The sequence below is a fragment of the Syzygium oleosum genome, unplaced genomic scaffold (genome assembly GCF_021117445.2).
Source record: "Syzygium oleosum isolate NSW1041296 unplaced genomic scaffold, Sole_v2.1 Sole_v2.03, whole genome shotgun sequence".
Classification (NCBI taxonomy): domain Eukaryota; kingdom Viridiplantae; phylum Streptophyta; class Magnoliopsida; order Myrtales; family Myrtaceae; genus Syzygium; species Syzygium oleosum.
In genome coordinates this window covers 11,112,016-11,129,638 of record NW_026607487.1, presented here as the reverse complement: position 1 = coordinate 11,129,638, position 17,623 = coordinate 11,112,016, and the positions used below count along the sequence as shown (strand labels likewise).

At 41.5% G+C, this 17,623-nt stretch overlaps 3 protein-coding genes across 3 annotated transcripts; 2 read left to right on the top strand and 1 right to left on the bottom strand.

Moving 5' to 3' along the window:
• Positions 1 to 427: 427 nt before the first annotated feature.
• LOC115670780 (protein-tyrosine sulfotransferase-like) lies at positions 428 to 5,145 on the top strand (the record flags this gene model as incomplete). The annotated part of the gene is made up of 11 exons (XM_056309626.1): positions 428 to 606; positions 711 to 782; positions 865 to 1,144; positions 1,525 to 1,665; positions 2,623 to 2,727; positions 2,835 to 2,982; positions 3,480 to 3,526; positions 3,634 to 3,693; positions 3,785 to 3,904; positions 4,513 to 4,647; positions 4,774 to 5,145. Coding segments are annotated over 11 exons (1,437 nt in total), but the record flags the coding sequence as incomplete, so codon positions are not given.
• A 1,241-nt stretch (positions 5,146 to 6,386) lies between these two features.
• LOC130137695 (GATA transcription factor 8) lies at positions 6,387 to 8,110 on the top strand. Its single transcript, XM_056309625.1, has 3 exons — positions 6,387 to 6,632; positions 7,459 to 7,648; positions 7,752 to 8,110. Exons 1-3 carry the CDS (start codon positions 6,387 to 6,389, stop codon positions 8,108 to 8,110), a joined length of 795 nt encoding a protein of 264 aa, XP_056165600.1.
• Positions 6,916 to 10,695, bottom strand: LOC115670857 (pentatricopeptide repeat-containing protein DOT4, chloroplastic-like). Its single transcript, XM_030592230.2, has 2 exons — positions 8,411 to 10,695; positions 6,916 to 7,993 (listed from the first exon to the last, which is right to left on the bottom strand). Exon 1 carries the CDS (start codon positions 10,549 to 10,551, stop codon positions 8,629 to 8,631), a length of 1,923 nt encoding a protein of 640 aa, XP_030448090.1. The 5' UTR covers positions 10,552 to 10,695; the 3' UTR covers positions 6,916 to 7,993; positions 8,411 to 8,628.
• Between the last annotated feature and the right edge of the window lie 6,928 nt (positions 10,696 to 17,623).

The following is a 17,623-nucleotide window of genomic DNA, read 5'->3' as shown; positions in this document are numbered from 1 at the left end:
ATGGATCCCACTCCGAGCCCGAGGTTTGCTATTTTGCTGATTCTTCTTGGATTGGGTACGTGTGAGCACATTCTGATTTCTGAATCCCATCTTCATTTTTTCACCCTCTTCAGTTTCTTTCTCTCCTTGTGATGTTAAACGTTGTATTATGGTTTTGTTCTTAAGTGAGTATGATAGGTAGGAATGCTTTGTGCGATTCGTGAAGTTATGATTCGTGACATTGAGTAAGGAAATCCGTTTACTGACTTGCAATTGAGTAGCTGTTCCCCTGCCATTACTGTACCAGTTGGGATCTAAATTCCATTGCAATCAGTGCTTTGTAATGAACTCAACATACCCTGGGGATGAAGTTGGTGTGAGTCACCATATTGTCTGGGGAAATAATTTGGGGACCAACATGAACAATTTTGACTTCTAACTTTCCCTGAATTCTCTATCAGCTAATGCTTTTCCACATAAAAGGGATTTTGGGCATTGTGAGAATGTAGTGAAGAGGTGGACTTCTTCCGCACTAAGTCTAGAAGTTAAAGCAGACAAGCACACCCTGCGAGATTTGCTGTTCTTCCTCCATGTTCCAAGAACAGGAGGACGCACATACTTCCACTGGTAACTCAAATCTCTGTTGGTGCAGTGCATACTCGTAGAAGTCAGGTGCATTGAATCAGGCAAGCCACCGGTATAATTCTTTCTTGCTAAATTCATACTTGCAGTTTCTTGCACAAGTTGTATTCTAGTGCTCTGGAATGCCCTCGCTCTTATGATACATTGAATTTTGATCCCAGGTATTACTATTCTTTTTCCTTTTTGGACATTTGTGTTGTAATCAATCTGTGATGTTTAACCCGATTCTCTTCTCCTGCATAGCAAGCGAAAGTGCAGGTTGTTGGTCTCTCATGATGACTACAGCTTGATGTCGAAACTTCCCAAGGATAGAACGTCAGTGGTGACCATACTAAGAGACCCCGTTAATCGTGTTCTCAGTACGTACGAATTATCAGTGGAGCTAGCGGCTGAATTTTTGGCATACCCTAATTTAACTTTCGCCACAACAACGGCTGGACGCTTGAGCTCCAAGACAAGTACGATGGATATATGGCCATGGAAGTTTCTAGTTTCTTGGATGAGAGAAGACCTATTTGCAAGGGTACGCTGGTTATCTGAGATCTATATCTCCTCATATTTTTTGTAGATCAACGATCAACGGATATTTCTGGTCTACTGATTTTTGTCAGAGACCTTTTATGACTTTAAGGGCATGCTGCAAAGATATCAATCTGACGTATAGAGAAAAGTAAAAATTCATAGTTGCCACAGATGGAGATGGATGCTTCACATGTTTGTTTGGTGGATGAAGTAATCTAAAGCCGATCAATCTCCTTGGATCTCCCTCTCTCTCTCTCTCTCTCTCTCTCTCTCTCTCTCTCTCTCTCTCTCTCTCTCTCTCTCTCTCTCTCTCTCTCCATATGTTATACGCTTCCATTTCATATGGGTTTACGGGCTACCTCTTTCTCTCTCTCTATACAGAGAGATGCAAAAAGACGTAGAGGATCAAGGACTACCTATAGCAGCGACCCATACAATATGGAGGACATTGTAATGCCATTGCATAAGTATATCAACGATCCTATTGCTCAAGATATAATTCACAATGGTGCCACGTTTCAGGTAAGTTGAATTCTTATAAATCTGTGTCACTCGTCAGTTTCATTCTGTTCCATTTCTGGCTGTTGAAGCATGGAATAGAATATTCTTCTTCAAATAGTAAGCTTTCTTCAAAAGTTAACATGCAGGTCAATTCGTTGAGTTGTAACTGTAGGTGGAAAGTCTTTACTCGATATGCAAGAATGTACTTTTTATTCAAATGCCTTAAATTCTTTTGAAGGAAGCTCCCAAGTGATAGGGAAAGCAACCATTGGCTTGACAATGGTTCTTCCATTAATTTCTTGAGGATAAAGGCCGCTCTTGAGTAAAAGTTTGTTTGATGCCTTGCATGTAATGTAAGTCTAGTGTAGTAATTTGCATCAACTTAACAGGACGTGAGAGGACACCTGTAACATAGAAGCTCCTTTGTTTGATGCGAGTGTAATATTTTCACATGCTTGTTCACGGAGCTCTTGTTATGACTGATGCAGAAACAATAATGAAATTAAATTTTGCAGCTGTACCTGTTGATAAACTTCAGTTTTCTTGGGTTGGCATAACATTTCTGAGGCACGTCTTTGTGTTCCTAAGAGGCTTGTTATTTGGTTGCTAAACATGTGGAAGAGTTCATTCACAATTTTTTGGAGTTCTCTTGTCAACAGATTCAGGTGGTTTTGATTTTTTGGTATGCCACCAATGAAAAGTTATCAACTCCACTAGATGTATACAGACTAGTATTTTCCACTAGAATTTGCTTCTGATGATCACAGACGTGAAGAGACTGGTACTCTTCATGCTGCTTATGACAACTAGAAAATTAATCCTCGGTTTTTTCACTGCCCCACAAAAATTCTACTAAATCTGTGCTCACTTTCTGGGTCTAAAATCTGTCTTTTTTGTATAAAAGATTCTGTATATCATGCAATCTAGTACAAAGTGGCCTTAGTAGACCAATTTCTGGCTAAATCTTCTTGCTGACAGGTTGCAGGGTTAACTAACAATTCGTATTTTCCGGAGTCACATGAAGTACGTCACTGTGTTATGCAGCATAAAGTACTAGGTCAACATGTCTTTGAAGTTGCAAAGGTGAGGAAAGTTGGTTATCGGGTTGTAATGGGTCATGCTCTTATGTTGTTTTCCTGATATCGCACCTTTGCGGTTGTGATCATGGTAGATAGTTGTAAATCTTGCAGAGGAGATTGGATAATATGCTGTATGTTGGTCTCACTGAGGACCATAAGAAATCTGCAACAATGTTTGCAGATGTGGTTGGTGCACAAGCAATTTCCCAACTGAGAGGATCTAGCTCTGGTGTGGAGACTGTGGCTGCAAATAAATCAGGTTCATGTGGTGCTACTAGTACTATTTCTAGCCTCTAGGTACTGTTTGTCGATGCATTTGAACAGAATTTGGTTTAATAGTTAAGTTGAAATTCCAAATCAAATGTGATCCTCATTAATTTTCTTTTCCTCTTCAACCCTTCTTCCTATGCTAATCTGTCACCCTGTTGGACCTTTAATTGTCCATGCATACCCAAACTGATATGCTTAAGATGCATCGTTTTATGCAACAAATGTAGTATCCACTTAAAAGTTACCAACTCACCTATAACTAGCTCCATCAGAATCCTGGCGGTGTTAACATTATAGGTAAAATTGTTCTCATCGTTACCATTGAACCTCAAGATTATGGTGAAGGAGCATTCCTAGTCCTTCAGTTTGTTTTGCCATGCTTCAATGACCTTCTCATCTACTTTATGTTCTAGGAGAACAAGATAGAGGCAATGCTATTCAATTTATCATCATTTGCTTTCCTGAACTTATGTACATCTGCTGCAGAACAGAGCTCCTTGTCAGATAGCGAGCCTGATGATGATCACAGTCAGGTAAATAGCTGCAAAATGTGCGCATTTATCTGAATGTGAGCTTTCCTCAATTGAAGCTAATAACTGAGCTTCCTCATACGTCATTGTCTTCTACTGCCCTTTTGTAGAATGTCACTTCAGATGTTGAGGTTTCTGCGGAGGGAAACAATGAAGCAAGTAAAAGAAACGTAAGGCTTTTTTTATCATGTAAGATCTTCCAATATAGAAGGAAATCACATCTTGGATAAACAAGTTCATGTGAGATTTTGTACATGTCAGATGACAAGGGCAGAACTTAGGGAATCTTATGAAAGTTGCGTATCTTCTTTTAGTGATGCCAAGTCCCACCGCCACATCTCTGCCTTGAAGGAAATCTCACCTGTGAATTTCACGAAAGAGGTGTGTTCAACTTCATGCTTTTCCATCTTGAAAGTGGCAATGCCAATTTTTCTTGGGCCAGCAAATGAGCGATGCTAATTGTTCTTCCATTTGCTTTTACGCACTTTTACGTTTTACTCCTGATACAAGACATCTTAAGTTGGCCATGGTGCTTCTGTCAAAAGCAAGATGTTATAGGAGGTTTTACTATTCACTAGGAAATGAGAGACAGGAGCTTCACATTTTATCTGCATGCTTCCCTCGACCACATACGAAGTTGTCTGGAATTGACTTACTGATTATTTTGACTCAGCATTGTTGCTGTAGCTTTTCGTGTTAGATCTGGCTGTTATTATTAATGTGGAATACATGGTATCTGTCATAATGTAACTAATTGCTCCTGAAAAATATTTGGAAGTGTCGGACATATAATCGTGAGTGGTCTGGCTCTTCTGGCTCACTTTGAACAATGCTAAATGCTGGCTTTGTCCAGCATATGATATTGTTGCTATGCTTGGTTAGTTGGTGCCAAAGAGCTCCTTCAGTCCAACCAGGTTCCTCTCTGACATTGCTTTGGATGCATTTCAGCATTTTTCTCTGCTAAATATTAGGGCTCTTTGACTCTGCAGTCGCGTCATCAGGTCACTGAAGCGGTTCTTCAGGAGATAAAGTCACTCAATAACCTTGATCTTGAGCTGTATGAGTATGCTAAGGAAATTTTCGCACGGCAACACATACGGACAACCAAGAAGTCCACTCTCACAGTAAAGTTTTCAGCCCCACGCAGCCATATAAAGGGAAAAAAAATCCGTTATATTTAATAACACCGTCTTCCTAGTGTTAGAATAAGCACGATGGCGTGAGTAACGCCTTGTCACTTTATCTTGCAGGAGATATTCGGGAGCATGATAAGCAGCGCATATGGCACTTCACAGCGGAGCCACGTTTTCTTATTCTTGCCCACCATATTGCTGCTCATTTCCTGTGTTCTTTCAGTAAATACAAGGAGAAGAACATCAAAAGTGAAGATACGAATGTAAGTGCATTTCAAAAAAAAATCTTACGGATCGAAAAGACTAAAGTCGGGATAGGTTGGTCCTGGCTCAGGTCTGTAAAAAAAAAAAATCAATCTTTAGATGATACATTTTTCTACTTTTATGAGAGAAGGTAGTCATTTATTTACCATTGCTTCTCAATTTAGCCTTCACTCTATTCCTCAATGTGATTGTAATCCCATTTTGGGTTGAATTGATAGCTACTGAATCTCAAGTTAAGAGGCTTAAAATCATTCCATTGTGCTGCATATGTCTCCTTGATGAAAACCAGAGCATGAGCAAAAGCTTTCCTGAAAGCTAAGGAGATCATTACGTCGTCCGTGGTCAGGTGTTCAGGATCAATGTTGAACGAGAAATTGAAGCTTAAATCCTGTATCATACTCTCATTGACTCCGATAATCACGTACCAACATTTGGGTCAAAATCGTTGCTTAAATTCGGTATACTGTCATAACGCATTTATCACGGGACCAAAAATAGGACGCCGGTGGTTTTTCTCCGTTCGGTCTTAGTTTTGACGTCAATGGAGGTCAAGCATATATTCTCCATCTTCCTTAATCTTATAATATTCAATTGTTTATGCACATTCCATCAATTGGGAGTCCTGCTCGCTTCTCGCACTCTTCTGGTACTCTTAGTCGCATCTTCACGTATGATGTTTGGTCACGTTTGCATGATATACATATACTGGATAGACCCAATCTGTACTTAAACATTAAAATTGAAAATTGAAAAAAGAATGCAAAAACTTAAATTAGTTTAATCACACAAGGGAGAGGAAAAATTCATTTAATTACGGATTTTTCAAACTCAAAAGTCGTCCAAACCCATGTATAGGGCCATTGTAGTATCCTATCATTACAATGTAATACTAAATATCTGGTTTATAAGATCGACATAGGTCCCATGTCGAATGATAAGTGTGCCTTCGATTCAAGCAAGTGGATAAGTATTCAGTCCCTGATAGAAATCTACCGCTGAACTTAATACTTTAATCCGATTTTCTCATCGCGGTATACTTAACATGATTCGATATTTACCAAATACTTCAAACTTTCATTAACCCTTCTCAGGGGAAATAAGTAGGAACGCAATGAAATTAACAGCGCGTTAATATTTCCCGATCCTGCAAAGAATCCTCAATTTCTTCGCAATTAAGGGAATAATCCCAGTATTTATCTGGAACAAAGATTTGGTCTTGCTGGGAGTTGCAGTGGCAATGACTCTAATCTTTAATTGGATAAGGTAAGTACACGTGATAATCCATATTCTTGATATCAATTTTACCTGTCAATGGGTAGAATCTTTTTTCCTTATAATCCACAATTCGAAAAAGAACTTCCCTTTTTTTCGTATATGTATATATATGTGGGTAAGTAAAGACGGTCTAAACGTTAGTGTTGATGTGCGCAAAGTCAAAGACGACACTTTCTTCTACAGGTCACTTCATGGGTATGTCTGGCTCTTGGTTCTTGACGAACTTCACTGATGTCTCTGATGAATTCTTCGATTGGTTGAATTTCTTCTGTGATGAAGATGATACTAAAGACCATATAAGGAAAGCGGGACAAAGGGATGCTGCATTACTTCCGAAACATTCTTCAGAATTCTCATCGACGAGTTGGACTAGGACAAAAGAATTTGGTGCTAATTCGTGCGATTACGCTTCCAAACTGCCAAGAAGACCCTTTCAGGTGAGCATGTTACCTATGAAAAAAAATTGCAATTTTTAGCATTTCTTTTGGGTCCTAGAGTCACTTCACTTTGTAGTGCATGGAAAAGATTACTATGGAGGAAATAACTGTGGCTGTGGAATTGGGGAAGTGTCAAGTTCTGGCGGGCAGCGCGGAATAGATTTGTGAACTTAAAGTTTGGAGTCCAACAGAGAGAAATCAATGAATTTGTGGATTGGGTAAAGATAGGAGTAAAAAGTAGCACTGCAGTGCCAAAGTGAACACGACATTCAACAGTCAATCGAAAAAGAAAAGAACAATGCGTTCAACAAGCTGTATCTGTTTCAATAGACAGTGGTGTGCATCGTTGCAAGGATTTTAATTGCCACGGAAGCAATAGATTCACGGTCACTTTAGCTGTCTGTGACTGAAGTTGCTTTTGGGAAAGAAATTTTAATTGTTGGAGAGGAGGATTACTCATCGTAAATGGATTAACTTGCTGTATGGCTTTTCACATAGGGTAAATGTCCTACACTCCTTGGACACTCCAAGGACTGCCTGGAAGTGGATGAACTTGCTGTGTGGCTTTTCACATAGGGTAAATGTCCTACACTCCTTGGACACTCCAAGGACAGCCTGGAAGTGGATGAACTTGCTGTGTGGCTTTTCACTTAGGGTAAATGTCCTCCACTCCTTGGACACTCCAAGGACTGCCTGGAAGTGCGACTGTCCCGTTATCATCATTCTCTGTGTTCATCATAAGATCTCTATGCTCATTCGATTAATCATCAAACCCAGTGGAGGCTATGGACCTTCTTCTTTTCTTGAACTCTGATTTCGTGTTCAGGTCGAGCAAAGACGTATGCAACAAGTTCTGCCAAGCCAAGTTGAGGATAATACTCCAGGTGGCCGACAAGCCATGCTATTTGAGGCTCCAAGCCCGGTCTCAGTCCTAGAGATCAACAGAAGCTTTAACCCGTCTGAAATCTTGGCACCCAACACCTCCAGCCTCTCTTACCCAGAGAAACGCCCTTGTGGTAAGCAATAGTTTCTAGTTGTAATCTTAGAGTCGCTATACTTTCACCAGCTCTAATCCTCTACTGCTTTCAACTCTAACACTCCCTCTTAAACCATGCTCAGAATCTTCTCTCCATGAGAAGCCACGGGACCCATCCAAAAGGAGAAGAAAGCAGCAGGATCAGTCGCTACAGCAGCCGGATCAACTGAGAAGATGTGTGCATTGTGCAGCAACCGAGTCCCCAATGTGGAGGGCGGGGCCCATGGGGCCCAAAACTCTGTGCAATGCTTGTGGTATCCGTTACAAGACAGGTCGCCTCTTTCCAGAGTACCGTCCCTTTGCAAGCCCAACATATGTCCCTTCTCTGCATTCCCAATTTCACAAGAAGGTAATTAGAATTAGGGAGGCCACAAATTGTGAGGACACAGAAGTTGCAGCAAATACTCAGAGGCCGTCGCAGTTAGGAAATATAGAGGCATGAATCTTGCTAGATACGTTTTTTTCTTCTCTCCATGTACATATCGTCTTTAGGCATGCCTAAATCGATACAAGTGCAATGATTGCATCGAAAGTTTATCATACAGTGCATAGTTCATATTTTCTACCGATTATCAGATGGTTATGGGACATTCACCTGCTTTCCTTTTCAGAATTCTAGTTTTTTGATGAGTGAAATGAACTTAGTCTGAAGCTAAGTTAAAAATCTGAGATTTATTGTGCAAACTATATCATGCAACATTCTCAAGTATAAGCTTTTAAAAACAATTATTGCACATCTTACCTTAACATGGTATCCAACGAAATCCCTTTAAGCCATTTATGGCTTTTCCTTCTTCAAAAATAAATTGTTTCAACCATTGTTGCTCCCACGCGTATCCGATCCACAGTAAGGTTGCAAAACCATGTCTATGTTGTCCAACCTACTTCAATAGAGTGGCAGAGTACATGCTGATTTAGATCCCAAAAGACATGCACCAACCACCTCACAGGGGAAGAAAATTATAACGCATGAGACAAGTCACTTCGTCTGTCACTCCGTCCATCATGTCGTTGATCTTCACCTTCAACCCAACTATATCCAAATGGCTTGACCAAATTATGTCCTTCCATCACCTTCCTCACTCTAACAGCATCATCCCATCTGCCTGCTTTCGCATATATATTTGCCAATGTTACATAATGTCCAGCATGGTCAGGTTCCAAGCGGATCAATGCCTCTGCAGCCAGGCAAGCAACATCAACATTGTGATAAGCTTGACAAGCCGCGAGTAAAGCCCCCCAAATACGCTTGTCAGGAAGAGAAGGCATTTTCCTAATAAGCTCCACAGCTTCCTCAAGCTCCCCAGCACGCGCTAGCATATCAACAACACAAGCAAAATGCTCCATTGTTGGAGTGAGGCCGAAGCTTGGAATGCTGTTGAAAAGTCGAAGTCCCTCGTGTACGAGGCCCGAGTGACTGCAAGCAGACAGTGCAGAAGTAAGAGTCACAGAATTGGGCAGAAAGCCAGAAACTTTCATCTCTTGCAACAACTGGAGAGCAGCTTCACCATGCCCGTGCATACCAAAACCTCCAATAATTGAGTTCCAAGAAATTATGTCTTTCGTCCCCATGTTCGAAAAGATGGAAAGAGCGGATTGGATGCATCCCCGTTTGGAGTACATGTGTATAAGTGCATTCCACACAATTACACCAGAGAGAGCGCTGTTTTTCTGGATGTAGGCATGAATCTGCTTTCCCCAGGTTAAGTCACATACTGGCAGAAGAGTAGATATAGTAATTTGATCGAAAGCCATTCCCCGGTTTAGCATTTCGATGAAACACTCAATTGCTGAGTTTCCATATCCCAGGTCAACAAAACCAAGAATCATTGCATTCCAAGTGACAAAATCGGATTTGTCCATCTGTTCAAATATGCTCATTGCCTCCTGGAATTTCCCGCATTTTGCATACATTGTCAACAGGGCAGCACCGGCTGAGTTGTAAAATGAACTCCTCGATTCTGTTTTGATCCCATGGGCGTGAATTTCCTTACCAATTACAAGAGCCCCGAGATGACGGCACGAGGTTAGAGCACTTGACAGAGTCCTGGTGTCAGGGTAAACCTTGCCCACGTTTACCATATCCTGAAAAACCACCAGGGAGGTCTTATGCTTACCAATCTTCGAATAACCCGAAATCAAAGTGGTCCATGAAATGATGTTAGGCTCTTCGATTTGTTTCAACACATTCCTAGCCTCATCCAAAAGCCCCATCTGGCAATAAGCATCCATTACCATATTCCAAGTCACAACATCCGGGTCGAGACCATCCAACCTCATGACCGGAAGCAACTCAACGGCCGGACCGTGCAACCCGTTCCAAATATACCCCGAAATCATGGAGTTCCACGACAGCAAATCTCTGTCACCCATTTCATCGAACACCCGCCTCGCACTCTCGACATCCCCGCATTTCCCGTACATGTCGATCAAGGAATTACAAACCTGCACGTTCGACTCACAAGCGCACGCAACCACGTCTTTGTGCACGAATGCGCCCACCTCCGAGCACCCCAACTGAGCGCAGGCCCTCAAGATCTTCGGGAACACGTAGTCGTCGGGCACAACACCCCTGCGCTTCATTTCGCAGTACGTGCCCACACAATCTCCGAACATCCCGTTCCTCGAACGGTACGCGAGAACGGCAGTCCAAGCGAACACGTTGGGTCGCAACAACTTGTGGAAGAGCTTCTCGGCCGATGCGAGATCGTCCAGATCCGCGTACGACTGCGTCAGCTTGGTGGCCACGAATTGGTCGGCGTGGAGGCCGTGCTGGACGATGCGCTGATGAACTTGCTTGCACTGGGCGAGCGATCCGGAGTCGCGACAGTGTTGAAGGAGGTTGTTGGCTTGCAGTGGAGAGAAGGACCGCCGCATTCTCATCTCATTTGTGCCTTTTCCAACAACAGACCGAGGATGAACAAAAAAGGAGGAAATTTTCAAATAAAAACAGGTTTTCTCGAAAAAATTTTAAATAAGGACTTGAACACACCGATCGATAGTCGCATAATTTGAGATCCTTACCTGGAATTTTCCCCCAAAAAAAATGTTTGAAATTGCTGATAGCCGATCGCCTTCACCACAAATTATAGCGTAAAGAAACAATTGATCGACGCCGAAACTCCAGAAAATTGGTATGGGTATGTGCAAGAGCAAGGTTATGAATGATAATCATTATGTTTCTATTTTTTTGTTCTAAAAATAAGTTTGAAACATAAATCTCTTGGGTAACGCAATTTCATTTTTCTATTTCCGGAATAAATTTTGATTTCAGAAATAGATTTAGAACAAAAATAAGAAGTTACAATTTTCATCGATCGCCCTCGCTACTAGCCGGTCGCCCACCCGCTGCCCATCGCCGCCCACTTGTCGGCTGCCGCCTCCCGCCATTCGCCGTCTCTTGCCGCCGGCCGTGTCACGCCCCGACCCTCGAGCGCGCTGACATCTCATCAATGGTCGTGTAATGGCAACGCCCCAAGACATGTCGCCGACCCAAATAAATAACGTTGATCAAACAAACGTACGCGGAAGCAAACTTGAATCACCTAACAACAATGAATAAAACGAGATAGTAAGGAAACCAATGAAGCCATTTTATAAACACATCGTTAACCTTAGGAAAATACAATAGACAAGTCTATCACAAGGCCACTTCCTAAAAGACCACACATAAACAAAAAAGAATTTGGTGGTCGGATTAACCTAGTTTCACTATCAAAAAGGGGCGGTCAAAAAGATGGGATATCCAAACCCATCACCACAGCTGGCCATAACCCGGAGGAGGCTCCAGATCGGACTCCACTTCATCCGCTTCAAACTCCATATCATTCGGACCGGTATTGATGTGGACATCGAACCCTATCGAGGAGGAGGTGCTAGGGACCTGTTATTCTATCCGCTAGGCCCGATCACTCGAGCGAGAGCGAAGGAATTCAAACAAGCTGTCGGTATCATGGTTCAAGATATTTGGAATGGAGACAATCTGGATTCGAGACTTGAAGATTCCGAAGCTCCTTGGCGCAACATGATTACTCTTGGTCCAAATGAATTCGAAGGAGCTTAGAATTGACGAATACCGAATTGGCTCAAATTTGGATGGACGCTTGGAAACGGGCCGCTGATCAATACTCACTACTTTAGTAGTGATTGATGATGTTTTTTAGCGATTTGGAGTCGTTTAAATGAACTTTTAGGCCTTTTTCCATTTTTGGACGAATTTTAGCAATTAAGGTTATTTTTGTAATTTTAATCCTAGTAGGATTAGGATTAGGGTTAGCACCCTATATAAGGTTGCTTATAGATTTCTAAGAGAGGAGACATAATTTTATAGAGAGAAGTTTTCTTCTTGAGTTCTTTTGAGGACTAGATCTTATCAAGGCTCCCTTGTGGCAATCGAATTGAACTTATCGAGCAAGATCGCGAATTCTCTTGTTCGTGGCGTTATAGCGTGGATTGGTTGATACAGGTTCGTCAACAGGTCGTGTTCATACCGATATTACCAATCACAGGTTCGATTGGGGGTTGAGGTCAGCAATTCGTAACTCATAGATCTTCGTAGAACGATCATCTTCCGCACAGATTCATATCATCTGGTATCAGAGCTGGTTCTACAAGGTCTAGTTATCCTACTTTTACTGCTTTTCATTCATCAATCTAGGGTTTATAGAAACTAGGGTTTATAGAATTAGGGTTTCGTTATTAATCGAATTAGGGTTCTGAATTTGTTCTTGCTGTGATTTCAACTTTGATTTAGGGTTTTCGGTCCTAGTTGTTTTTTTTTTTTATATTGTACTTGAGTTCGTCAAAAAAAAAAAAAAGCCAAAAAAAAAATCGGCAAAAAAAAAAGCCAAAAAAAAAAATCGAAAAAAAAAAATCTCAAGAGGACGACTCGTTTTTTTTTTTTTTTTTCATTGATAGTTGGACCGAATAGAAAAAAAAATAAAATTCAGTAGCAGAAATTAAATCTGAATCCGAATTTAGCGAAAATTTGCTGAATTGCTGAGTTGAGCGGTATATTGCTGAATTTGATCTTGCTTGGTGGTTTATCGATTGTTGTGAGGAGCTTGTGAGACTGGATTCAAGTCTGAAAAAAAGAGCTTGCTAGAAGAAAACGAGAGGTAAAAGGCAAGAGTGTGTGAGTTTAATTGAGGGAAGAAAAAAGCCGAAATTGAGTTAAACACGAGAGGAGTGACAAACACTTTGAGCAGAAAACGTGAGGGAGTGACTAGTGAGATTTCTTTTTATCTCTAACATTTTCTTGCAGGTTAAAAAAAAAATGTCAGGCTCAGGCCAGGGAAGTGTGAATCAAAGGGAGGATCGCACTCATCCAAGGGATGATGCAATTCTAGCAGGCATCCAGCAATTGAGTTTACAAATTGAAGCACTTAGCAACCGAGTTGCAAGATGTGAGACAAGACTTGAAGATGACCAAGAGCCACCACGAGGGAGGCCACAAAATCAGCGAGAGGAGCCTAGGGCACAGCCTAGATGGCAACGGCAATTTGATGATGCATATGTGTCCGATACAGAAGATGATCGAGATGGCAGGTTTGAGAGGAGAAACGGACGCCGAGGATTTAGACGTCGAGAAGATGATGACCTTGGCAACATCAAGATGAAGATTCCATCTTTTCAAGGAAAGAATGATCCTGATGCGTATCTAGAATGGGAGAAACGGATGGAGATGGTATTTGATTGCCAGCGATATTCGGAACTCAAAAAGGTAAAAATTGCAGCTGTTGAATTCACTGATTATGCTATAATTTGGTGGGATCAACTTATGACTAGCAGGAGACGCAATGGTGAAAGACCAATAGAAACGTGGAATGAGATGAAAGCAGTGATGAGGAGGCGCTTTATACCTAGTCATTACCACAGAGACTTGTTCCATAAGCTGCAAAATCTCACACAAGGTAATAGGAGTGTGGAAGAATACCATAAAGAGATGGAGATTGCTATGATCCGTGCTAATGTGATGGAAGATCGTGAGACCACAATGTCACGATTTTTGTGTGGTTTGAGCCGAGATATAGCAAGGGTGGTAGAGCTGCAACACTACGTTGAATTGGAGGAATTAGTGGACAAAGCCATCAAAGTTGAGCGGCAATTGAAGTTGGATCGAAATTACAAGAGTGGTGGAGGTTCAAGCTCGAATTGGAAGTCTAATTGGAAGAGAGACGAGAAGCCGAATTGGAAGGGAAACAATATCAAGACTGAAACTTTGAAGGAGAAGGATGGCAAAGTTGGTTTGAATCCGGCTTCAGGTAAAACTGAAAACCCTAACACTAAGACTCGTGATATTAAATGTTTCAAGTGTTTGGGCAGGGGTCATATGGCAAATCAGTGCCCTAATAGGAGGGTGATGATCATGACTGGACATAATGATGTTGAATCAGAAAGTGAGAGGGAGGAAGAGGATGATGACATGCCACCATTGGAGGATTGTAGTGATGTTGAGATGCCAGCAAAGGGTGAATTGATGGTGGTTAGGCGTTCTCTTAGTGTTCAAGTCAAAGAGGAGGAGCATCACCAGCAACGCGATAACTTGTTTCATACAAGATGCTTGGTGAATGGTAAGATTTGTAGCTTGATTGTTGATGGAGGTAGTTGTACAAATGTAGCAAGTTGTACCATGGTGGAGAAGTTGGGATTGAAGACTGCAAAGCATCCAAGACCATATAGATTGCAGTGGTTGAATGATAGTGGTGAAGTAAAAGTATCGAAGCAAGTCCGAGTTCCATTTGAGATAGGGCGATATAAGGATGAGGTGATGTGTGATGTTATACCTATGCAAGCAGGGCATCTTTTACTTGGTAGGCCATGGCAGTATGATCGAAAGGTACATCATGATGGGTACACTAACCGATATTCATTGGTGATGAATCAGAAGACATACACATTGGTGCCAATGACACCTACTGAGGTGTATGAAGATCAATTGAAACTACAACGTGAGGCTGAGAGAGAGAGAAAAAGTGATAAAACTGAGGGCCTGCGTGGAAACTCTGAGACGCAAGTAAAAGGAGAGGAAGATAAGAGTAGAGTGGTAAAAACCGAGAGAAAAGGAGAGAGAAAAGAATTTTTATGCAAAATCGAGTGAAGTGAGGAGAGCTTTGATTCTGGATCGACCGATACTTGTACTTTTGTACAAGGAGGCACTGTTTACTACTAACGAACTTGACCCGAATTTGCCAAGTTCTGTCGTGTCTTTGTTGCAGGAATTTGAAGATGTCTTTCCTGATGAACTTCCTGAAGGTTTACCACCGATTTGAGGCATAGAGCATCAAATCGATTTGATTCCTGGTGCACCATTGCCTAACCGACCCGCATATCGAAGCAATCTCGAAGAGACAAAGGAACTTCAGCACAAGTTAGCGAATTACTAAAGCAAGGATATGTGAGAGAGTCTCTTAGCCCTTGTCTTGTTCTGTTTTGTTGGTGCCAAAGAAGGATGGGTCTTGGCGAATGTGTGTTGATTGCCGAGCAATCAATAACATAACGGTAAAGTATCGACATCCTATTCCTAGGCTAGATGACATGTTGGATGAATTGCATGGAGCTTGCATATTTACTAAAATTGATCTGAAAAGTGGTTATCATCAAATTAGGATGAAAGAGGGGGATGAATGGAAAACTGCATTTAAGACCAAGTACGGGTTGTATGAGTGGTTAGTCATGCCATTCGGTTTAACTAATGCACCTAGTACTTTCATGCGACTTATGAATCATGTTCTGCGTGCTTTTATTGGTCGATTTGTAGTTGTCTATTTTGATGATATCTTGATATATAGTCGAAGCCTTGATGACCATATTGAGCATGTGCGAGCTGTTTTGCAGGTTTTAAGGGCTGAGCAATTATATGCTAACCTAAAGAAGTGCTGTTTTGTAACTGACAAATTAGTATTTCTAGGCTTTGTTGTTGGTGCTGATGGAATACAGGTTGATGAAGAAAAGGTGAAAGCAATCCGTGAATGGCCGACACCTAAGACAGTAGGAGAGGTGCGCAGCTTTCATGGTTTAGCCAGTTTCTATCGTAGATTTGTAAAAGATTTCAGCACCATCGCCGCACCTTTAACCGAGGTTATCAAGAAGCACGTGGGTTTCACATGGGGAGAAGAGCAAGAGAGAGCATTCAATCTGTTAAAGGATAAGTTGACTAATGCTCCTTTGTTATCTTTACCGAATTTCAGTACTACTTTTGAGATAGAATGCGATGCTTCTGGTACAGGAATTGGAGCTGTGTTGATGCAAGGAGGACGTCCTATAGCGTATTTCAGCGAGAAGTTAAGCGGAGCGACATTGAATTATCCGACTTACGATAAGGAGATGTATGCTTTGGTGCGAGCTTTGGAGACTTGGCAACATTACTTGTGGCCAAAGGAGTTTGTGATCTACACCGACCACGAGACCTTAAAGTACTTGAGGGGACAGCAAAAGTTGAACAAAAGACATGCCAAATGGATGGAGTTCATTGAGACTTTTCCATATGTAATCAAGTACAAAAAAGATAAGGAAAATGTGGTAGCCGATGCACTTTCTCGAAGGTACGCAATTCTAACTACTCTAGGAGCAAAGTGTCTAGGTTTCGAGCATATCAAAGGTTTATACGCTGACGATGATGATTTTGGAAGAGTATTTGAAGCTTGTGAGCATGCTGCGTTTGAAAAGTTTTATAGGCATGATGGATATCTCTTTCGTGAAAATAAGTTGTGTTTGCCTAGATGCTCTTTGCGCGAGTTATTAGTGCGAGAGGCACATAGTGGTGGTTTAATGGGGCATTTTGGAATCAATAAGACTTATGAAGTGCTGCATGAACATTTTTTTTGGCCACACATGAAACGAGATGTCACACGAGTTTGTGAGAGATGTATCGCATGTAAGCAAGCTAAGTCTACGATTAAATCACATGGTTTGTATACACCTTTGCCTATCCCGACGCATCCTTGGGTTGATATCTCCATGGATTTTGTGTTAGGATTGCCTAGGTCTAAGCATGGCAAGGATTCTATTTTTGTGGTTGTTGATCGATTTTCAAAGATGGCTCATTTTATACCTTGTCATAAATCTGATGATGCATCGAATGTTGCTGAATTGTTCTTTCGTGAGGTTGTGCGTTTGCATGGCATGCCTAGGTCCATTGTTTCTGATCGAGATACTAAATTTCTAAGCTACTTTTGGAAGACATTGTGGAAGAAGTTAGGTACACAACTTTTATTCTCTACTACTTGTCATCCACAAACTGATGGTCAAACTGAAGTAGTTAATAGGACTTTAGGGACATTATTGCGTGCTATCATTAAAAAGAACATTAAGTCTTGGGAAGATTGTTTATCGCATGTTGAGTTTGCTTATAATAAGAGCGTGCATTCTGCTACTAAATTCACACCGTTTGAGGTTGTCTATGGTTTTAATCCCTTAACTCCATTAGATTTAACCCCTTTACCTGTTGCTGAGCGTGTGGATTTAGATGGTGCTAAGAAAGCTGAATTTGTGAAGACTTTGCATGAGAAGACGCGGTTGAATATTGAGCTTAAGACAGAGCAGTATGCAAAGCAAGCCAATAAAGGGCGCAAGAAAGTAGTGTTTGAACCCGGTGATTGGGTTTGGGTTCATATGCGCACAGAGCGTTTTCCCAAACAGCGACGCTCTAAATTGCTACCGCGAGGGGATGGACCATTTATGGTGTTGGAAAAAGTCAACGATAATGCTTACAAGCTTGACCTTCCAGGTGAGTATGGTATTAGTGCTACTTTTAATGTTTCTGATTTGACTCTTTTTGATGCAGATGCTGATTTGAGGGCAAATCCTTTGCACGGGGGAGGGAATGATGTGGACATCGAACCCTATCGAGGAGGAGGTGCTAGGGACCTGTTATTCTATCCGCTAGGCCCGATCACTCGAGCGAGAGCGAAGGAATTCAAACAAGCTGTCGATATCATGGTTCAAGATATTTGGA